The sequence below is a fragment of the Salvelinus alpinus genome, chromosome 26 (genome assembly GCF_045679555.1).
Source record: "Salvelinus alpinus chromosome 26, SLU_Salpinus.1, whole genome shotgun sequence".
Lineage (NCBI taxonomy): Eukaryota > Metazoa > Chordata > Actinopteri > Salmoniformes > Salmonidae > Salvelinus > Salvelinus alpinus.
Window position 1 is genome coordinate 24,339,424 of NC_092111.1, and position 23,734 is coordinate 24,363,157.

The window sequence follows — 23,734 nt, forward strand, 5'->3', positions numbered from 1 at the left end:
ATGCTTGCATGTACGGCGTGTGTATATTTGCTTAAGTGTGTGAGTGCGTACTTGTGAGTGTGTGTGTGTGTGTGTTGAGAGCACAGCTCCACAGATTGACGTGATATAGAAATGGTGATCATGCGACTGGTTAGTGACAACGACAGAAAAAGTATTTCATACAATGATATTTACATATAAACTTTTGAAACCGCTAAATACACATCCTTTCGTTCGTTCGAGTATTATTTTCATTATTACTATTATTTACCAACCAGCCCAGAACATTGATATATTATTGGTTATTATTACTATCCATAGAACTAATCACCTTTGTACAGCGTAAAGGAGCAACCCAGACAGCTAGCCGCTAGCCCTGTGTTAGCATACAGCACCAGGGTCGTATTCATTGACACACAACGGAAAACGTTGTAAAACATTTTGCAATGGAATACGGAAATGTGCTTTTCTTATTGGACCAGGTAGTCTTAGGTCCAGGTAGTCCTTCTCCCTGTTTCAGTCTGTTTTCTTTGTTGGTGCCTAATGAATACAACCCAGGGATGTAGCGGAGGGTAAACACTCGTAATCTGTTGTTTAAACACCCCTTTACTTGGTGAACAGTGTTTTTACACAACTACTATGATCAGGTAGCGTTGTTAGCATTAGCTAACGTTTATGTTACCCCAGCGGTTTGTTTACCCACCATTTTATTTAACACTATATCCCTGGTTAGAATCCCTTGCTAACTACCAGTGAATGCTGCCACAACGTTGTCCTGAGGTTGTCAGAGCGTTGTGGGAGGGTTCCCCTACTCTGATTGGCCAAGCACAGAGAGAGGGGTCCAAGCCATGTGTGTGTGTGTGTGTGTGTGTGTGTGTGTGTGTGTGTGAGAGAGAGAGAGAGCACCAGGACAATGGAAGGCACTACAATAGAGACCTTTCCTCTAACCTTTGACCCCAGTGTCTGTGTGGCCAATCAGATGACACTCTCTTTCCTCTGTTTGTCTCTGTCTCTTCTTCTCCACCATCCCTCTTTCACTTGGCTCATTCGCTCCGTGGAACAGACACTAGAGTATTGTGCTGGAACACCGGATAAGAGCTTGTGTTTTTACAAAAGAATCAGTTCATTACATCATCAGAACAATAATCATATAATATCAATAACATTTACTTAAAAATAAAAAAAAATGTGTATCACGTTTTTATGTAATTTTTTCCAGCTGATATATTTATTTTGTTATTTTTTTAAAATGTATTTATATTTTTTAAAGAAATGTTTGAGTCCATGGAGAGACGGGCACTCTCAGGAACAACTGACATGGAGGACAGGAGCATAGGAGAAAAGAGAGGGAGGAAGATATGGGAGAAGGATAGGAAGGAGATGTGAAGCGACAGGACGGGAAGGGAGCTGGAGTAATAAGCATCTCTCTCTCTGTGTGTGTTATGCGTAGAACTCCTCCTGTTTGTCAGCTTTCTGGTAGGTGACGGTGGCCTGCTTGGGTTCCTCCAGCGTGTAGCTGCCTTCATCTTTCTTCTTCATCCTGTACACCAGCAGCATGACCAGGAACGCTGCGAACAGGGCCCCCACCACGCCCCCCACTATCACCGCTGTGGAGGGAGAGATAGAGGAAGGGATGGCGGGGAGAGGGAGGGAGGGACAGAGTGAGAGGAAGGGAGAAAGAAAGAAAGAGGAAGGGGGAAACAGAGAGAGACATATGGTCAAACAATGTAGAACTCATTCTGAATAGGACAAAAGATTGAGAACATGTAAAGAACAGAGACACATACACTAATGCCATGCAAGTGGTTGAAGTGGGCTAGTGCTGACCACTGGTATACAGACCACTGGTATACATACCACTATACAGACCACTGGTAAACAGACCACTGGTATACAGACCACTGGTGTCTCTAATTGTCTACTGCTTCTATATGCCTTCTGGAGAATATGGAATCTAAATAGATTAAAATATAATAAAATTACCCCGGTACGGTAGATTGAATGAGTTTAGTGAGTACCGGCATCTTCAAGTACCACTTTAAGCACTGCAGGCAATGCTAACATATGAACTGACGTCTGACATGATCATCTATTATACCCCAAGCTGTGTGTATTTACATAGTATCTACATAGTATACGCTATCATGTGTCATGACCGTCCCTACATATTAACATCCTGTGTCACTAAGACACACAAATCATGTGTGGGCTACTGTTCCTACATACTACAGCACACTAACAGCATGTGTGTCCAGCGCACAGACACACTAAGGACACAGTTAGCCTGCTTTGACTCCTGCTCTTTACCGATCACCACGAAGTCAGCGAAAACCACCGCCAGCAGGCAAGCAATCAGAATGGCTGGGGGAGAGACAGACAGCCAATCAGAATAAAGACAAAAGCTACGCCGTCAGAAGAATACGGAGAGAAAGAGAGAGAAGGAGTGAGAGAGACGAGTAGAGGGAAAGAGAGAGAAGGAGTGAGAGAGACGAGTAGAGGGAAAGAGAGAGGAGTGAGAGAGACGAGTAGAGGGAAAGAGAGAGAAGGAGTGAGAGAGACGAGTAGAGGGAAAGAGAGAGAAGGAGTGAGATATACTAGTAGAGGGAAATAGAGAGAAGGAGTGAGATATACTAGTAGAGGGAAATAGAGAGAAGGAGTGAGAGAGACGAGTAGAGGGAAAGAGAGAGAAGGAGTGAGATATACTAGTAGAGGGAAATAGAGAGAAGGAGTGAGAGAGACGAGTAGAGGGAAAGAGAGAGGAGTGAGAGAGACGAGTAGAGGGAAAGAGAGAGAAGGAGTGAGATATACGAGTAGAGGGAAATAGAGAGAAGGAGTGAGATATACGAGTAGAGGGAAAGAGAGAGAAGGAGTGAGAGAGACGAGTAGAGGGAAAGAGAGAGAAGGAGTGAGAGAGACGAGTAGAGGGAAAGAGAGAGGAGTGAGAGAGACGAGTAGAGGGAAAGAGAGAGAAGGAGTGAGATATACGAGTAGAGGGAAATAGAGAGAAGGAGTGAGATATACGAGTAGAGGGAAAGAGAGAGAAGGAGTGAGAGAGACGAGTAGAGGGAAAGAGAGAGAAGGAGTGAGAGAGACGAGTAGAGGGAAAGAGAGAGAAGGAGTGAGAGAGACGAGTAGAGGGAAAGAGAGAGGAGTGAGAGAGACGAGTAGAGGGAAAGAGAGAGAAGGAGTGAGAGAGACGAGTAGAGGGAAAGAGAGAGAAGGAGTGAGCGAGACGAGTAGAGGGAAAGAGAGAGGAGTGAGATATACTAGTAGAGGGAAAGAGAGAGAAGGAGTGAGAGAGACGAGTAGAGGGAAAGAGAGAGAAGGCGTGAGAGAGACTAGTAGAGGGTAAGAGAGAGAAGGCGTGAGAGAGACTAGTAGAGGGTAAGAGAGAGAAGGAGTGAGAGAGACTAGTAGAGGGAAAGAGAGAGAAGGAGTGAGAGAGACTAGTAGAGGGAAAGAGAGAGGAGTGAGATATACTAGTAGAGGGAAAGAGAGAGAAGGAGTGAGAGAGACTAGTAGAGGGAAAGAGAGAGAAGGAGTGAGAGAGACTAGTAGAGGGAAAGAGAGAGGAGTGAGATATACTAGTAGAGGGAAAGAGAGAGAAGGAGTGAGAGAGACGAGTAGAGGGAAAGAGAGAGAAACAGTGAGATATACTAGTAGAGGGAAAGAGAGAGAAACAGTGAGATATACTAGTAGAGGGAAAGAGAGAGAAGGAGTGAGAGAGACGAGCAGAGGGAAAGAGAGAGAAGGAGTGAGAGAGACGAGCAGAGGGAAAGAGAGAGAAGGAGTGAGAGAGACGAGTAGAGGGAAAGAGAGAGAAGGAGTGAGAGAGACGAGTAGAGGGAAAGAGAGAGAAGGAGTGAGAGAGACGAGTAGAGGGAAAGAGAGAGAAGGAGTGAGAGAGACGAGTAGAGGGAAAGAGAGAGGAGTGAGAGAGACGAGTAGAGGGAAAGAGAGAGGAGTGAGAGAGACGAGTAGAGGGAAAGAGAGAGGAGTGAGATATACTAGTAGAGGGAAAGAGAGAGAAGGAGTGAGAGAGACGAGTAGAGGGAAAGAGAGAGAAGGCGTGAGAGAGACTAGTAGAGGGTAAGAGAGAGAAGGCGTGAGAGAGACTAGTAGAGGGTAAGAGAGAGAAGGAGTGAGAGAGACTAGTAGAGGGAAAGAGAGAGAAGGAGTGAGAGAGACTAGTAGAGGGAAAGAGAGAGGAGTGAGATATACTAGTAGAGGGAAAGAGAGAGAAGGAGTGAGAGAGACTAGTAGAGGGAAAGAGAGAGAAGGAGTGAGAGAGACTAGTAGAGGGAAAGAGAGAGGAGTGAGATATACTAGTAGAGGGAAAGAGAGAGAAGGAGTGAGAGAGACGAGTAGAGGGAAAGAGAGAGAAGGCGTGAGAGAGACTAGTAGAGGGTAAGAGAGAGAAGGAGTGAGAGAGACGAGTAGAGGGAAAGAGAGAGAAACAGTGAGATATACTAGTAGAGGGAAAGAGAGAGAAACAGTGAGATATACTAGTAGAGGGAAAGAGAGAAGGAGTGAGAGAGACGAGCAGAGGGAAAGAGAGAGAAGGAGTGAGATATACTAGTAGAGGGAAAGAGAGAGAAGTGAGAGAGACGAGTAGAGTGAAAGAGAGAGAAGGAGTGAGAGAGACTAGTAGAGGGAAAGAGAGAGAAGGAGTGAGAGAGACTAGTAGAGGGAAAGAGAGAGGAGTGAGATATACTAGTAGAGGGAAAGAGAGAGAAGGAGTGAGAGAGACGAGTAGAGGGAAAGAGAGAGAAGGCGTGAGAGAGTCTAGTAGAGGGTAAGAGAGAGAAGGAGTGAGAGAGACGAGTAGAGGGAAAGAGAGAGAAACAGTGAGATATACTAGTAGAGGGAAAGAGAGAGAAACAGTGAGATATACTAGTAGAGGGAAAGAGAGAGAAACAGTGAGATATACTAGTAGAGGGAAAGAGAGAGAAGGAGTGAGATATACTAGTAGAGGGAAAGAGAGAGAAGGAGTGAGATATACTAGTAGAGGGAAAGAGAGAGAAGTGAGAGAGACGAGTAGAGTGAAAGAGAGAGAAGGAGTGAGAGAGACTAGTAGAGGGAAAGAGAGAGAAGGAGTGAGAGAGACTAGTAGAGGGAAAGAGAGAGAAGGAGTGAGAGAGACGAGTAGAGGGAAAGAGAGAGAAGGAGTGAGAGAGACGAGTAGAGGGAAAGAGAGAGAAGGCGTGAGGGAGACTAGTAGAGGGAAAGAGAGAGAAGGAGTGAGAGAGACGAGTAGAGGGAAAGAGAGAGAAGGAGTGAGGGAGACTAGTAGAGGGAAAGAGAGAGAAACAGTGAGAGAGACGAGTAGAGGGAAAGAGAGAGGAGTGAGATATACTAGTAGAGGGAAAGAGAGAGAAGTGAGAGAGACTAGTAGAGGGAAAGAGAGAGAAGGCGTGAGGGAGACTAGTAGAGGGAAAGAGAGAGAAGGAGTGAGAGAGACGAGTAGAGGGAAAGAGAGAGAAGGAGTGAGAGAGACGAGTAGAGGGAAAGAGAGAGGAGTGAGATATACTAGTAGAGGGAAAGAGAGAGAAGTGAGAGAGACGAGTAGAGGGAAAGAGAGAGAAGGAGTGAGAGAGACTAGTAGAGGGAAAGAGAGAGAAGGAGTGAGAGAGACGAGTAGAGGGAAAGAGAGAGGAGTGAGATATACTAGTAGAGGGAAAGAGAGAGAAGGAGTGAGAGATGGGAGTAGAGGGAAAGAGAGAGAAGGAGTGAGAGAGACTAGTAGAGGGAAAGAGAGAGAAGGAGTGAGAGAGACGAGTAGAGGGAAAGAGAGAGAAGTGAGAGAGACTAGTAGAGGGAAAGAGAGAGGAGTGAGAGAGACGAGTAGAGGGAAAGAGAGAGAAGGAGTGAGAGAGACGAGTAGAGGGAAAGAGAGAGAAGGAGTGAGAGAGACGAGTAGAGGGAAAGAGAGAGAAGGAGTGAAAGAGACGAGTAGAGGGAAAGAGAGAAAAGGAGTGAGAGATGGGAGTAGAGGGAAAGAGAGAGAAGTGAGAGAGACTAGTAGAGGGAAAGAGAGAGAAGGCGTGAGGGAGACTAGTAGAGGGAAAGAGAGAGAAGGCGTGAGAGAGACGAGTAGAGGGAAAGAGAGAGAAGGAGTGAGAGAGACGAGTAGAGGGAAAGAGAGAGGAGTGAGATATACTAGTAGAGGGAAAGAGAGAGAAGTGAGAGACTAGTAGAGGGAAAGAGAGAGGAGTGAGAGAGACGAGTAGAGGGAAAGAGAGAGAAGGAGTGAGAGAGACTAGTAGAGGGAAAGAGAGAGAAGGAGTGAGATATACTAGTAGAGGGAAAGAGAGAGGAGTGAGAGAGACGAGTAGAGGGAAAGGTTTGCTATGGGTGGTTTAATTTTTCAGACCGACCGACAGACAGTGTTGTGTGTGTGTGTGTGTCCTCACCTATCAGAACCTCCTTCCTCTCCAAGATGTTCTTCTGAGGAAGTTGAGCGGCAGAACTTCCTGTGTTAATTGTGTTGCCAATCAGATCAGGTTCTGCCCCAGTCTCCATGCCACGGCCACGCCCAACAACCTCATTGCCCTGGCGACGGTCCTCCTCCCGGATCTCAAAGTCTCCGCTAGGTCCATTAACCCCTAATTCATTGTTCTGAGAGAGAGAGACAGAAAGAGGGACAGAGAGAGAGAGAAAGAGGGACAGAGAGAGAGAAAGAGGGACAGAGAGAGAGAAAGAGGGACAGAGAGAGAGAAAGAGGGACAGAGAGAGAGAGAGAGAGAAAGAGGGACAGAGAGAGAGAGAAAGAGGGACAGAGAGAGAGCAAAATAAAGAGAAAGGAAGTGAGAGAGAGAGAAAGACACACAATTACCATGTCAGTTCAGATAGATTGGTGATCGGGGAAAGGGGATACCTAGTCAGTTGTACAACTGAATGAGAACCCAAATAAACGTCACATTATCTCCAGAAGCTGTGGAGTGTTTCAGCCTATTTAGCTGGATGCTAATCATGTAATTAATCATTAACGATGCTACTAACGAGGAGCCTCGGTCTTAACGAGGACCACCTGTGTCTCTCACTCCACATGTGATGGATAAATACACACAGGATACACACAAACACACACCATTGTCGTAGAGGGCTGCTGTGGGCGTGTGCTCCTCTCTGTGGGTGTGGCTTTAGTAGGCGTGGTCACCAGAACACTGGGCCTAAAGGGGGTGGAGCTAGACCTCTCAGTTAGGGCTGGGCCAATCGTAGTGGGTGGAGCTGTTGTCTCTGGGAGGGGTGTGGTCTCTGTCTCTGTAGTGGTCACTTCTTCCTCTTCTTCTTCTTCTGTGGTGGTCTCCATAGGCATACTGGTGGTGGGGTCTGGGGACAGGTAGACATCCTCGTCCTCTTCTTCTGTGGTGACCAGGTCCTGCACGCCACTAGAGGGTGCTGCGCTCTCCGCCAGAGGCGTCGCTGTGCTGGTGGTCGCCATGGGAACAGCCGCCGGGCCACGGGGTGAGATGGTGGTCTGGGCGGCTCTCGCTCTTTCACGTTCTCTTTCTCGTTCCCTCTCTATTTCCCGTTGCCTCTCTCTCTCTCGTTCTCTCTCCCTCTCCTTTTCTCTCTCCCTCTCTCTATCCCTCTCCCGCTCTCGTTCTCTCTCCCGCTCCATCTCCCTTACTCTCTCTCTTTCCCTCTCCCTCTCTCTCTCCCTCCCTCTCTCCCACTCTATCCCACTCTCCCCCTCTCCCTCAGTGGGTAGTGTGGTGGGGAGAGCGTCAGGGTTGGGATTGGGCTCGGCTGCAGGTGGGGCTGAGGGGGCGGGGCCAGTGGCCTGGGTGGTGGAAAGGGGGAGGGGCTCCTCAGTGGTGAAAGACACACCCACCGCTGTAGGGTTGACCTTCACCTCTGGAACTATGGAGAGAAAGAAAGAGGGAAGGAGAGGGATTAACTGTTAAACTAAATATGAACAAAAAAAATTATCAGAGTGAGAGGAAATGAGAGAGATAGAATGGCTAAATACAGTCATAGAAGCTAATCTGAAACAGAAATAGAATGGCTAAATACAGTCATAGAAGCTAATCTGAAACAGAAATAGAATGGCTAAATACAGTCATAGAAGCTAATCTGAAACAGAAATAGAATGGCTAAATACAGTCATAGAAGCTAATCTGAAACAGAAATAGAATGGCTAAATACAGTCATAGAAGCTAATCTGAAACAGAAATAGAATGGCTAAATACAGTCATAGAAGCTAATCTGAAACAGAAATAGAATGGCTAAATACAGTCATAGAAGCTAATCTGAAACAAACAAAGGCCTCTTACAAATAAGCGTTATGGAGGTAATTCTACACACACACACACTGGTGCATTAACCAAACATGGGAACTGGACACAGACACAGAACACACTCAAACTAAAACACACACAATGGCCTGTCTGCATGAGATCATCTGATCTGCTGTCTGTAATCAGATTACAGTAAATAAGATCACTTCATCTGGGTGGAGACCTGGCTACTGGGAGGGTGTGTGCACGCGTTCAGTCTGAGTGTTCAGTTCCTGTGTTTCGTTAATGCTAGGCCGTGTATGTGTGCGTTTATGCGTGTGTATGTGTGCGTTTATGTGTGTGTAGTCCCTGTGTTTAATTTGACCTCAGATTTGGGGTTGGGAGTCAGAGCTGCAGATTTAAACACAGCAGCTGTCACCTCTTAAACCAACAGGCTGCAGAGAATTCACACACACACAATCTAACATAGGCCCCCTACACGTTCAAACATGCCTATGTTAGATTGTGTATGTGTGTGTACATATACCCCCTACATGTTCAAACATGCCTATGTACACACACACACACACACACACACACACACACACACACACACACACACACTACACACACACACTCACAGCCAGATCCAGAGCCAGAGAAGAGGTCTTCATCATCATAGAACTCATCTCCAGAAGAACCTTCTAGATCTATAGACGGAACCCAGGTCTGACCCTGGAGAGAAAGAAAAGACAGGTTATTCTTCTCTCTGTTTGTTTTGTTCATTTCATCCATCATAGAAAAGTTAGTTAGATGAGACTACTTTCAGAATGATAAAGCCAAAGACATGAGAGAGGAACTATCCATTAGGGAAAAAGAAGAAGAGACAGAGACTAGAAAATAGAAGAGAGAGATGGACCATTATCTTCCATTAACAGGATAGAGAAGACAAGGCATCTGTTTCTCTCTCTCACACGAGAGACTGTCAGACTGTTCTATTGAGTTCTAGAACTGACCACTATTGAGTTGAGTATAAGTACTATTGTAGAGTCTAAACCAAAGCTGAAAGTTTGGCAGGACAAAGTTGTTTTTAGTTCTATAATGGCTTAGAAGAAGAGCTGTTTGTTGGTAATCTCAATAATTGGATGTTGGATACATAACAATGTCTGTCATATTTTTATACAGCCCAGAAACACTGTTCCACCTGAGAGTTACATACAGTCAGAAAAATAACAAACGATGAGAGAGACGTTTCATTACCAGCATAAAACCAAAACACACCACAACCATAGTACACCACAATAATCCAGGTAGGTACATTAGAACAGCTCATCTACATTTCAAAACAAACTGGGATTTAAACAAACGCAGATTAACAAGCTGTGCACTGCGTTTGTCTTTTAACTGGGATTTAAACAAACGCAGATTAACAAGCTGTGCACTGCGTTTGTCTTTTAACTGGGATTTATGCTACTGTCTGGTCCTGTGGTCGTGCTGTGATGACCTAGCCACCCCAAACTCAGGTCAAGAGAAAGGTGACAGGGTCAGGGTGAGCTCCCGCCAGCCTGAATGTCCTCACCTCCACCCTCTCTGACCTTCCCCAAAACGGTTAAGTCGCCTACGGCTGAGGACATGCCACTTCATACGGCTATTGGGAATAGGGATGTTAGATATGGGGTGACTTGGAAAGATGTGGGGTGGTTTATGGTAGATATGATAGGTTCAGGGTAGATACTGTAGATTTTATTTGGATAATTACTGTAGTACTATCAGCTAGCTTCCTACTGTTCATTATAAACTGTTGTGTAAGCAGTCATCATATCATAAAGTCAACATCTGGCAGGCAGGAAGAAACAGGCAGACACACAGACAGACAGTGCCAGTTAGCTAGTGTAATCTCACTGCTCTCTCTGCCTCCAGGAAACACAAAGGAAATTTGATGCCACTGAAAGCCAATTAAACCATCATGGAATGTAGAAACCTGACCTCGATGTGGCACTTCTTACTTCACTATGGACCGTACTAGAACCACATTTCACTATGGACCGTACTAGAACCACATTTCACTATGGACCGTACTAGAACCACATTTCACTATGGACCGTACTAGAACCACATTTCACTATGGACCGTACTAGAACCACATTTCACTATGGACCGTACTAGAACCACATTTCACTATGGACCGTACTAGAACCACATTTCACTATGGACCGTACTAGAACCACATTTCACTATGGACCGTACTAGAACCACATTTCACTATGGACCGTACTAGAACCACATTTCACTATGGACCGTACTAGAACCACATTTCACTATGGACCGTACTAGAACCACATTTCACTATGGACCGTACTAGAACCACTTTTCACTATGGACCGTACTAGAACCACATTTCACTATGGACCGTACTAGAACCACATTTCACTATGGACCGTACTAGAACCACATTTCACTATGGACCGTACTAGAACCACATTTCACTATGGACCGTACTAGAACCACATTTCACTATGGACCGTACTAGAACCACATTTCACTATGGACCGTACTAGAACCACATTTCACTATGGACCGTACTAGAACCACATTTCACTATGGACCGTACTAGAACCACATTTCACTATGGACCGTACTAGAACCACATTTCACTATGGACCGTACTAGAACCACATTTCACTATGGACCGTACTAGAACCACTTTTCACTATGGACCGTACTAGAACCACATTTCACTATGGACCGTACTAGAACCACATTTCACTATGGACCGTACTAGAACCACATTTCACTATGGACCGTACTAGAACCACATTTCACTATGGACCGTACTAGAACCACATTTCACTATGGACCGTACTAGAACCACTTTTCACTATGGACCGTACTAGAACCACATTTCACTATGGACCGTACTAGAACCACATTTCACTATGGACCGTACTAGAACCACATTTCAACTGGAACGCTATTCACTCTATAATGCACTATTTCTGGCACCCTATCCCCTGTATAGTGTCCAGCTTTTGGTCAGAAATAGTGCTTTTTCCTCTTATAGTGCACTCCTTTTGATGCGCTGTGCTTTAGTTATAGTAGTAGTGCACTACAGGGAATAGATTTTCTCTGAGTGATTAGTGCTTTTTGAGGTCAGTTTGGATTATTCAAAAAGAATCACGTTTTTCTATTTAGTTTTTGATACTTTTTTAAACATTGAATGCGTTATGAAATAATGACTTTAAAGTGATTCAAATGCCAAAATATTGAAAACATTCCATTGTCTCTGTCAGGTCCACATTGGGTAAACATCAATAGAAAAATAGGAAATTACTATGAAAAAAATAAAAATAAACAGGTTTGTATATGTATTTCTTCGTTTTTAAAGTCATTATCTCATTTCTGATCAGGCAGTAGCATCCAGCCAGCCAGCTAGACAACCATCTACCGTTATCTCTGATCAGGCAGTAGCATCCAGCCAGCTAGACAACCATCTACCGTTATCTCTGATCAGGCAGTAGCATCCAGCCAGCCAGCTAGACAACCATCTACCGTTATCTCTGATCAGGCAGTAGCATCCAGCCAGCCAGCTAGACAACCATCTACCGTTATCTCTGATCAGGCAGTAGCATCCAGCCAGCCAGCTAGACAACCATCTACCGTTATCTCTGATCAGGCAGTAGCATCCAGCCAGCCAGCTAGACAACCATCTACCGTTATCTCTGATCAGGCAGTAGCATCCAGCCAGCTAGACAACCATCTACCGTTATCTCTGATCAGGCAGTAGCATCCAGCCAGCCAGCTAGACAACCATCTACCGTTATCTCTGATCAGGCAGTAGCATCCAGCCAGCTAGACAACCATCTACCGTTATCTCTGATCAGGCAGTAGCATCCAGCCAGCTAGACAACCATCTACCGTTATCTCTGATCAGGCAGTAGCATCCAGCCAGCCAGCTAGACAACCATCTACCGTTATCTCTGATCAGGCAGTAGCATCCAGCCAGCCAGCTAGACAACCATCTACCGTTATCTCTGATCAGGCAGTAGCATCCAGCCAGCCAGCTAGACAACCATCTACCGTTATCTCTGATCAGGCAGTAGCATCCAGCCAGCCAGCTAGACAACCATCTACCGTTATCTCTGATCAGGCAGTAGCATCCAGCCAGCCAGCTAGACAACCATCTACCGTTATCTCTGATCAGGCAGTAGCATCCAGCCAGCTAGACAACCATCTACCGTTATCTCTGATCAGGCAGTAGCATCCAGCCAGCCAGCTAGACAACCATCTACCGTTATCTCTGATCAGGCAGTAGCATCCAGCCAGCTAGACAACCATCTACCGTTATCTCTGATCAAGCAGTAGCATCCAGCCAGCTAGACAACCATCTACCCTTATCTCTGATCAGGCAGTAGCATCCAGCCAGCCAGCTAGACAACCATCTACCGTTATCTCTGATCAGGCAGTAGCATCCAGCCAGCCAGCTAGACAACCATCTACCGTTATCTCTGATCAGGCAGTATCATCCAGCCAGCCAGCTAGACAACCATCTACCGTTATCTCTGATCAGGCAGTAGCATCCAGCCAGCTAGACAACCATCTACCGTTATCTCTGATCAGGCAGTAGCATCCAGCCAGCCAGCTAGACAACCATCTACCGTTATCTCTGATCAGGCAGTAGCATCCAGCCAGCTAGACAACCATCTACCGTTATCTCTGATCAGGCAGTAGCATCCAGCCAGCCAGCTAGACAACCATCTACCGTTATCTCTGATCAGGCAGTAGCATCCAGCCAGCCAGCTAGACAACCATCTACCGTTATCTCTGATCAGGCAGTAGCATCCAGCCAGCCAGCTAGACAACCATCTACCGTTATCTCTGATCAGGCAGTAGCATCCAGCCAGCTAGACAACCATCTACCGTTATCTCTGATCAGGCAGTAGCATCCAGCCAGCCAGCTAGACAACCATCTACCGTTATCTCTGATCAGGCAGTAGCATCCAGCTAGCTAGACAACCATCTACCGTTATCTCTGATCAGGCAGTATCATCCAGCCAGCCAGCTAGACAACCATCTACCGTTATCTCTGATCAGGCAGTAGCATCCAGCCAGCTAGACAACCATCTACCGTTATCTCTGTGCTCCCCACACTCACTGTACAGTCTTTGAGTCATCCTACTTAGTTAGGCTAGTAGCTGCCTAAGTATGCTGCAGAGCTGTCTGAAAATAATTGTACTAGTTCTTCAAAGTACATAAGGTATATATTCAAGACTGCTTATTACTACAACTATCAATCGGGCAGAGCTACCTCACGAACGGTCACTAACCCTCTTGTCTGTACATTCCTCTCTTATGCGGTCTGTGTGTAGACCATCCGTCTCTGTCCAAGCCGGGAAGAACAGGTGCAATGGATTATGGTCATTTTAGTTAATAACCACGTTTCTACGCTGAACTAGGTTGAATATTTGCCTAATGAAAACTCCCAGCATCCCACATACAGTCGTTCTTGATTTAATTTCTCTCGTGAATGATTTGATTTCTCTAGAGAAACGGCTCGCTGAGCTCACAAAAAAAAGAACTAAAATGTAATTCAACTAATTGAATTGACTCAACACTACCTCTGAGATAGAACTATAAGAGATCGAAAGATATAGGTCCAAATGAAAGTTCTTACAAATGGGAGAATTACTAAATGTTGTTTTGATTCTCTGAGCAGGTCTGTAGAGAAACAACATTCACATGGGAGTCAGGAAGTTTGAAAGTAGGCTGAACCTTTCTTTTATAGCAGGGCTACTGTTACTAGCAAACCCAACAATCAGTCAGCACTGAAAAGTGCTGAAAAGACATCTCAAACCGTTCATGGCAGCAGTGTGTGTGTGTGTGTGTGTGTGTCTATAGCAAGGATCTGTTTTACAATGAGGCCCGTTGCTAGGAGCAACCTCTGCCTTTCACAGAAATTCACATCTCCCACAGTGAAGCAACCACACACACAACCTTAAATGAACACACACGCAAACACAACTTATACGTACACACATGACTGTAACTAAATAGGCAGGAGTTACGTAACACCAAATAAACAACCCAAAAACAAGTTAAAAACAGACTGTTTCTCTCCTCCAGCTCTCGCCCTTCATCGGTCTCCCTTTATCTTTCCTTTCATCTGTTTTTCTCCCTTATCTATCCCTCCTTCTCTCTTTATCTCTCTCTCCCACACCCTCTCTCCCAATCCTTCTCTGATTGTTGTTGGAGCTGTGTCAACAACCCCCTCCTTCCTCTCCTCTCATCCTCCTATATTTCCCCTCCTCCTCAGGCTAGCTGTGAGAGACTGTCCCTTGAAGAAGCCTCTCACATACCACCCCTGATTATATATATACACACACACACACACACACACACACACACACACACACACACACACACACACACACACACACACACACACACACACACACACACACACACACACACACACACACACACACACACACACACACACACACACACACACACACACACACGTACTGTGTTTCACGCCTGCTTTGTTTTCCTCTGTGTTCAGTCTGAGTAAGCATGTAGGTTATGTCTGTGTGTGTTTATGATGTGTATGTGAGAGAGAGATAGAGAAGGACAGAGAGATGCATGTAGGTTATGTCTGTGTGTGTTTATGATGTGTATGTGAGAGAGAGATAGAGAAGGACAGAGAGATGCATGTAGGTTATGTCTGTGTGTGTTTATGATGTGTATGTGAGAGAGAGATAGAGAAGGACAGAGAGATGCCTGTAGGTTATGTCTGTGTGTGTTTATGATGTGTATGTGAGAGAGAGATAGAGAAGGACAGAGAGATGCATGTAGGTTATGTCTGTGTGTGTTTATGATGTGTATGTGAGAGAGAGATAGAGAAGGACAGAGAGATGCATGTCTATAGAATTGTTTATGTATGTATATCCTTTATGTTTATTCTATGTTTATCCTTCTACAGTAATGTCTCTACATCCGCAGGGTCAATATATATGAGTGCATATTACAAATGTAAATGTATGGTATGACCTAATTCTGGAGTGTGTTACTCTGTGTATAATGACAGGATGTGTGTACATACGTATGTCTGTGCTCGTATAAACAAGTGTGTGAGAGTGTATGTAATCACAGGGTTTGTTTGTGGTGTGTGTGTGTGTGTGTGTGTGTGTGTGTGTGTGTGTGTGTGTGTGTGTGTGTGTGTGTGTGTGTGTGTGTGTGTGTGTGTGTGTGTGTGTGATGTGATTTTGGGTGGCGAATACAGCCGAGGCTGCAGTTTGTCTGCACACAGACAGTCAGGAAAGTCAGCTAAAAACAGAAGCACATGTACGCTATACAACACAACGGTAGTAAACACACCACACTGAGAGGTGGACACACACACATACAATGCATTATGATGTGGTTATAATGAGTGTACGACTTGTCATGAGCATGTATGACATTCTTATAATGTCTTATGAATATATCTTGAAGTGTAACAAATATCGTGAACACATGGATGTTAAAAGCAGGATCCGAAAGGTCAAGTGAGCCAGCTAACTTCTGGGTTGTTACATACAAGTCAGTCTTTGTTTCAAGTCAAACTTATGGTGTTCTTTCAGAATGTTTAGGAAAGTTAGCTGGCTAACTCTTTCATCCTGTTTTGTGACAGTTCTACCCCTCAGTAACCCCACACTTATTCAATGCACTGTAATGTGTAGACTGTAGCAGATAGAACCGTAGGGTATAGAGCAGAAATTCTACATGCCAGTGAATCATATCCATTCTACAAAACACATTATTATCTAGCCATTTGGTTCCATGACGTTGCACCCTCCAGTCTATAATAAGCCCCTTTGTTTTTGAAGTTAACTGTTGTTATAAGTTGCTGTATGAATGACATGTTATTTTAAGTCCAGGCTTTTCCTGTCTTTACTGTTTTCCAGTGTGTGTGTGTGTGTGTGTGTGAGCGCGCACGCGTGTTTTTCTGGTTTCTAACAGGTTGATCCTGCTAGGTCAACCAGCTCCCTGCTCTCTCTCACAGAGACAGGGAGCTAAACTGTGATTCACATCAAAATACATATCCTGCTACAGCGGATTAGAGGCTAGTGGTTCATAACACACAGTCTGCTACACAGGAGTAGAGGCTAGTGGTTCATAACACACAGTCTGCTACACAGGACTAGAGGCTAGTGGTTCATAACACACAGTCTGCTACAGAGGACTAGAGGCTAGTGGTTCATAACACACAGTCTGCTACAGAGGACTAGAGGCTAGTGGTTCATAACACACAGTCTGCTACAGAGGACTAGAGGCTAGTGGTTCATAACACACAGTCTTCTACACAGGACTAGAGGCTAGTGGTTCATAACACACAGTCTGCTACACAGGACTAGAGGCTAGTGGTTCATAACACACAGTCTTCTACACAGGACTAGAGGCTAGTGGTTCATAACACACAGTCTTCTACACAGGAGTAGAGGCTAGTGGTTCATAACACACAGTCTTCTACACAGGAGTAGAGGCTAGTGGTTCATAACACACAGTCTGCTACACAGGAGTAGAGGCTAGTGGTTCATAACACACAGTCTGCTACACAGGAGTAGAGGCTAGTGGTTCATAACACACAGTCTGCTACACAGGATTAGAGGCTAGTGGTTCATAACACACAGTCTGCTACAGAGGACTAGAGGATAGTGGTTCATAACACACAGTCTGCTACACAGGACTAGAGGCTAGTGGTTCATAACACACAGTCTGCTACACAGGAGTAGAGGCTAGTGGTTCATAACACACAGTCTGCTACAGAGGACTAGAGAATAGTGGTTCATAACACACAGTCTGCTACACAGGACTAGAGGCTAGTGGTTCATAACACACAGTCTGCTACACAGGACTAGAGGCTAGTGGTTCATAACACACAGTCTGCTACACAGGACTAGAGGATAGTGGTTCATAACACACAGTCTTCTACACAGGACTAGAGGCTAGTGGTTCATAACACACAGTCTTCTACACAGGAGTAGAGGCTAGTGGTTCATAACACACAGTCTGCTACACAGGATTAGAGGCTAGTGGTTCATAACACACAGTCTGCTACAGAGGACTAGAGGCTAGTGGTTCATAACACACAGTCTGCTACACAGGATTAGAGGCTAGTGGTTCATAACACACAGTCTGCTACACAGGAGTAGAGGCTAGTGGTTCATAACACACAGTCTGCTACACAGGAGTAGAGGCTAGTGGTTCATAACACACAGTCTGCTACACAGGACTAGAGGCTAGTGGTTCATAACACACAGTCTGCTACACAGGAGTAGAGGCTAGTGGTTCATAACACACAGTCTGCTACACAGGAGTAGAGGCTAGTGGTTCATAACACACAGTCTGCTACACAGGAGTAGAGGCTAGTGGTTCATAACACACAGTCTGCTACACAGGAGTAGAGGCTAGTGGTTCATAACACACAGTCTGCTACACAGGATTAGAGGCTAGTGGTTCATAACACACAGTCTGCTACAGAGGACTAGAGGCTAGTGGTTCTATGTCAATACTTTGCATATGTATGAATTCCATAACTGTTGATGTGCAAAACTGTTTTCCAGTCCCAGCTCAAGCTTATTATTTTGTGTTCCTGATAACTGCATGCTCTGGTTTAGTGCTTTATGATTGCCTCAAGCAATTACAGGCTCCCGAGTGGCGCAGCGGTCTAAGGCACTGCATCTCAGTGCTAGAGGCATCACTACAGACCCTGGTTTGATTCCAGGCTGTATCACAACCGGCCGTGATTGGGAGTCCCATAGGGCGGCGCACAATTGGCCCAGAGTCGTCTGGGTTTGGCTGGGGTAGGCCATCATTGAACCTCTACTCAGACGACACCATTCTGTATACATCTGGCCCTTCTTTGGACACTGTGTTAACAAACCTCCAAACGAGCTCCAATGCCATTCAACAACTTCCGTGGCCTCCAACTGCACTTAAATGCTAGTAAAACTAAATGCATGCTCTTCAACCGATCGCTGCCCGCCCGACTAGCATCACTACTCTGGACGGTTCTGACTTAGAATATGTGGACAACTACAAATACCTAGGTGTCTGGCTAGACTGTAAACTCTCCTTCCAGACTCACATTAAGCATCTCCAATACAAAATTAAATCTAGAATCGGCTTCCTATTTCGCAACAAAGCTTCCTTCACTCATGCTGCCAAACATACCCTCGTAAAACTGACTATCCTACCGATCCTTGACTTTGGCGATGTCATTTACAAAATAGCCTCCAACACTCTACTCAGTAAATTGGATGTAGTTTATCCGTTTTGTCACCAAAGCCCCATACACTACCCACCACTGCGACCTGTATGCTCACGTTGGCTGGCCCTCGCTACATATTCGTCGCCAAACCCACTGGCACCAGGTCATCTATAAGTCTTTGCTAGGTAAAGCCCCGCCTTATCTCAGCTCACTGGTCACCATAGCAACACCCACCCGTAGCACGCCCTCCAGCAGGTATATTTCCCTGGTCATCCCCAAAGCCAACACCTCCTTTGGCCGCCTTTCCTTCCACTTCTCTGCTGCCAATGACTGGAACGAATTGTAAAAATCACTGAAGCTGGAGACTTATATCTCCCTCACTAACTTTAAGCATCAGTTGTCAGAGCAGCTTACCGATCACTGTACCTGTACACAGCCCATCTGTAAATAGCCCACCCAACTACCTCATCCCCATATTGTTATTTATTTTTGCTCTTTTGCACCCCAGTATCCCTACTTGCACATCATCATCTGCACATCTATCACTCCAGTGTTAATGTTAAATTATAATTATTTTGTCACTATGGCCTATTTATTGCCATTCCTCCCTAATCTTACTACATTTGCACACACTGTAAATAGATTTTTCTATTGTGTTATTGACTGTACGTTTGTTTATCCCATGTGTAACTCTGTGTTGTTGTTTTTGTCAAACTGCTTTGCTTTATCTTGGCAAAGGTCGCAGTTGTAAATGAGAACTTGTTCTCAAATAAAGGTGAAATAAAATAATATAAAGCCAATGCGTTTATCAGGAGTTTATACGTGTAGTAATATGGTGACTCCGGTAGTCAGTGGAGCGGTGTTTCCTCCGACACATTGGTGTGGCTGACATCCAGGTTAAGCGAGCAGTGTGATAAGAAGTAGATGCACAGGCAGGTCATGTTTCAGAGGACGCATGACTCGACCGCCGCCTCTCTCGATCCCATTGAGGAGTTGCAGAGATGAGCCAAGGGACCTAAAACAGGGTAGAAAATACACTTGTGCCCATACCACCCTGAACACGCCTGCTCAGGGTCGGGTCTGGTTAGTATCGGGATGGGAAACCACCTGGGAATACCAGGTGCCGTAAGCTAAATATAAATAAAACATTTAATCATTTTTTTGTTGTTGATTAGATTGATATTCAACCCCGAGCCAGGGGTTTTCCTATCAACTTGTGTGTTTCACTGGGGACGGGGGGGTTGAAAACATTCTGAAATATATAAAAATGTATGTCCCCCCACCTCTAAAACCAAAGTTGTGTCCCTGTCCTAAGTCAACACCTTAGAATTCCCTTTGGCAGTGATTACAGCTGTAAGTCTTTCTGGGTAAGTCTAAGAGCTTTGCAAACCTGGATGGTACAATATTTGCCCATTATTCTTTTTTAAATTCTAAAAGCTCTGTCAAGTTGGTTGTTGATCATTGCTAGACAGTCATTTTCAAGTCTTGCCATAGATGTTCAAGCTGATTTAAGTCAAAACTGTAACTAGGCCACTCAGGAACATTTAATGTCTTCTTGGTAAGTAACTCCAGTGTATATTTGGCCTTACATTTTAGGTTATTGTCCTGCTGAAAGGTGAATTTGTCTCCCAGTGTCTGTCAGAATGCAAACTCTATTCCTTTTATTTTTATCCTAAAAAACTCCCTAATCCTTGCCGATGACAAGTACCCATAACATGATGCAGCCACCACCATGCTTGAAAATATGAAAAGTGGTACTCAGTGATGTGTTGTGTTGGCCCAAGCATAATGCTTTGTATTCAGGGCAAAAAGTTATTTTTTTGCAGTATTACTTTAATGCCTTATTGCAAACAGGATGCATGCTTTGGAATATTTTTTATTCTGTACAATCTTCCTTCTTTTCACTCTGTCATTTAGGTATCTATAATGTTTTTGATCCATCCTCAGTTCTCTCCTATCACAGCCATTAAACTCTGTAACTGTTTTAAAGTCACCATTGGCATCATGATAAAAATCCCTGAGCAGTTTCCTTCCTCTCCATCAACTGAGTTAGGAAGGACACCTGTATCTTTGTAGTGACTGGGTGTATTGATACATCATCCAACGTGTAATTAATAACTAAACCATGCTCAAAGGGATATTCAATGTCTGCTTCTTTTTTTTACCCATCTAGCAATAGGTGCCCTTCTTTGAGAGGCATGGGAAAACCTCCCTGGTCTTTGTGGTTGAATCTGTGTGTCACGTTCATGGTATTGATGAGACCAAGGCGCAGCGTGATATGAATACATACTTCTTTTAATGAAGAAATAAACACTAAACAAACTAACAAAGTAACAAAACGAACGTGAAGCTATATAAACCGAGTGCTGACAGGCAACTACACATAGACAAGAACCCACGAATACCAAAGGGAAAATGGCTACCTAAATATGATCCCCAATCAGAGACAACGATAAACAGCTGCCTCTGATTGGTGAACTGAATTCAGGTTCCCATAGACCTACATATGCCTAGACTTACAAACACACCTAGACATGAAAAAAAACCTAGGCAATACAAAACAATCATACCCACCCTCGTCACAACCTGTCCTGACCAAAATAATATAGAAAACATAGAATACTAAGGTCAGGGCGTGACACTGTGCTTGAAATTCACTGCTCGGCTGAGGGACCTTAAAAGATAATTGTATGTGTGGGGTACAGAGATGGGTAGTCATTCAAAAATCATGTTAAACACTATTATTGCCCCCAGAGTTAATCTGTGCAACTTATTATCTGACTTGTTAAGTACATTTTTACTCCTGAACTTATTTAGGCCATAACAAAGGGGTTGAATACTTATTGACTCAATTTTTTTTTTAATTCTAAAAACATAATTCCACTTTGACATTATGGGATATTGTGTGTACAACAGTGACACAAAATCTAAATTCAATCAATTTTAAAATCAGGCTGTAACACAACAGAATGTGGAAAAAAGTCAAAGGCTGTGAATACTTTCTGAAGGCACTACATACTGTATGTGGCACAAGCGAGAATCAAATCCACAACCTTGGTGTTGCACCATGCTGAGCTACAGTGAGTGGACTAACACATTTAGAAAAAAGGTCATTTAGCAATATTGTCCTGTGTTCATCACAGTTCCAACCCCCTCTCTGCATCTATCTATCCTCTTCCTCTCCCTCCTGTCTTCGACAGCTGGTTGACTTGGGTGGCAGCCAGGCTTGGTCACGGAGTTTGAGAGAGAAAGAATGGGTGGCAGGTAGCCTAGCGATTTAGTTCGTTGGGCCAGTAACCGAAAGGCCGAAGGTTCGAATCCCTGAGCCGGCTAAGTGGAAAATCTATTAATGTGCCCAAGGCACATAACCCTAATTGCTCCTGTAAGTCACTCTGGAGAAGAGCGTCTGCTAAATGACTACAATGTAAAAAGAGAGAAAGAGAGAGAGGAAGACAGAGGTGGAGGTATTGTGTGTGTGAGGAGTGTGACAGAGCGATTGGGTTACCAGGTGATGACCTCGTTTAGACACCTGCCACCTTCAGCAGAGATTAACACAGAAACCCTTCGCACGCACACACATACACTTGGCAGCGAAACCAAGTTTCAGCGGGACCAGTATCTTAATCCTGTCAAGGTAGAGTTAGGGGACAGAGAGAATCCTGTAACAGCGATGGTAGCTTAACTCTGCATACATCGGTTGGGTTTGTCCTAACAGAACTCGGCTAGGCGGACGTCTGTGATCGCATACTCCCTGAAGACCTTCACTTGAAAAACGAGAAAAAAAGCACCAATATTACTGTTGTTTGTCCCTTTTGAGCCACTGTAGCAACAACATAGCCAGAAACACTTCCTCAAAATAGTCTGAATTTATCTAAGATGAATCAAGAAATGTGTCATTAATTTTGACGTTTTTGCCGAGGTCTTAGTCATGCAGTTTTACATCTAACTAAGATGTTTGGTGCCGTATTTCTCAAGTGAAAAAATGTGCATAAAAACAAACACTTCCTGTTCACACTCCTACTAGGAGTAGTACTGTTGACAAATCAAAGACGAAGGAGCATAGACTTTGGCTACCGAACTTCGACTTGCCTCAAGAAAAAATGGTGTGCTCACGAATATCCGAGAAAAAAACTATCAAAGCCTGCTAATTGAGTTATGAAACTCTGACAGACATAACGGTTTGATAGAAAAACACAGCTGGAGAACCATTGTTTTTATACGCCACTTAGCAGAGGCTTTTATCCAAAGCGACACACAGCAGAGTGGGTGCATACATTTTTTGTATGTACATGTGATCCCTGTGGGAAGTAGAACCCACAACCTTGACGTTGATAGCGCCAGTCTTAAAGAGTCCCAAAATAATAACATATCTGCTTATGTGTACAATAACATATATGTCTAAAGAGGAGAGGGGTGGACATAGAAAAAGTAGGGAGATGGAGAGAGGGGGAGGATGGAGAGAGGAGGAGGAGGATGGTGAGAGGAAGAGGATGGTGAGAGGAAGAGGAGGGTGGTGAGAGGAGGAGGAGGGTGGTGAGAGGAGGAGGAGGGTGGTGAGAGGAAGAGGAGAATGGTGAGAGAAAATACAAGAGCTGCAGCAGTCAGATGTATATCTGTATGTAGGAGCCAGCTGTTACACTAATCCACCAATCCAACAGGATTATAGACCACGTCACACAGAGAGAGAGACAGAGCGAGAGAGAGAGAGAGAGAGAGAGAGAGAGAGTGACAGAGACAGAGAGACAGAGACAAAGAGAGCGAGAGCGAGAGTGACAGAGACAGAGAGACATAGACGGAATAGTATTCCATTATATATGACTTTATGAAAGATGCATCAGACCGTGTGTTTGTGTGTGATGTCTTACTATTCTGTCTGCCAACAATGCCCTCAGACACAGTGTGTGTGTGTGTGTGTGTGTGTGTGTGTGTGTGTGTGTGTGTGTGTGTGTGTGTGTGTGTGTGTGTGTGTGTGTGTGTGTGAGATTATAGCCTAGCTGAATGGCTTGTTTCACCAGGCCAGTAGGAGGGCGTGGCTCCTGTGGTCTTCACTGTTCTGGTGTTCCTAAGAAACTTTTCAAACGGCTTCAAAAATGTGCTTGTGTGTGAAAGAGAACCTCATGGACCAAGCTTCCTTTGTGTGTGTGTGAGCGAGCAAAATAATGTGTGTGTATGTGTGTGAGAGAGTTTGTGGGGAGGGAGGGTGAAGAACTTATAGCAAAGAAATCAATGTTGACCTTTAAACTTTTGAATAGATTGGCTGGCCAGACGGCAACACACACACACG

The 23,734-nt window shown here is 44.7% G+C and overlaps 1 protein-coding gene across 1 annotated transcript in view; it reads right to left on the minus strand.

Moving 5' to 3' along the window:
• Positions 1-1,177: 1,177 nt before the first annotated feature.
• The window catches only part of sdc3 (syndecan 3), a 36,821-nt gene continuing 14,264 nt past the window's right edge, over positions 1,178-23,734 (minus strand). The window contains exons 2-5 of the mRNA XM_071368368.1: positions 8,843-8,936; positions 7,070-7,845; positions 6,393-6,597; positions 1,178-1,586 (exon numbers count right to left, since the gene is read on the minus strand). Of these exons, the coding sequence (XP_071224469.1) occupies positions 1,420-1,586; positions 6,393-6,597; positions 7,070-7,845; positions 8,843-8,936 (1,242 nt within the window). The 3' untranslated portion in view covers positions 1,178-1,419. The remainder of the gene's footprint in view (positions 1,587-6,392; positions 6,598-7,069; positions 7,846-8,842; positions 8,937-23,734) is intronic.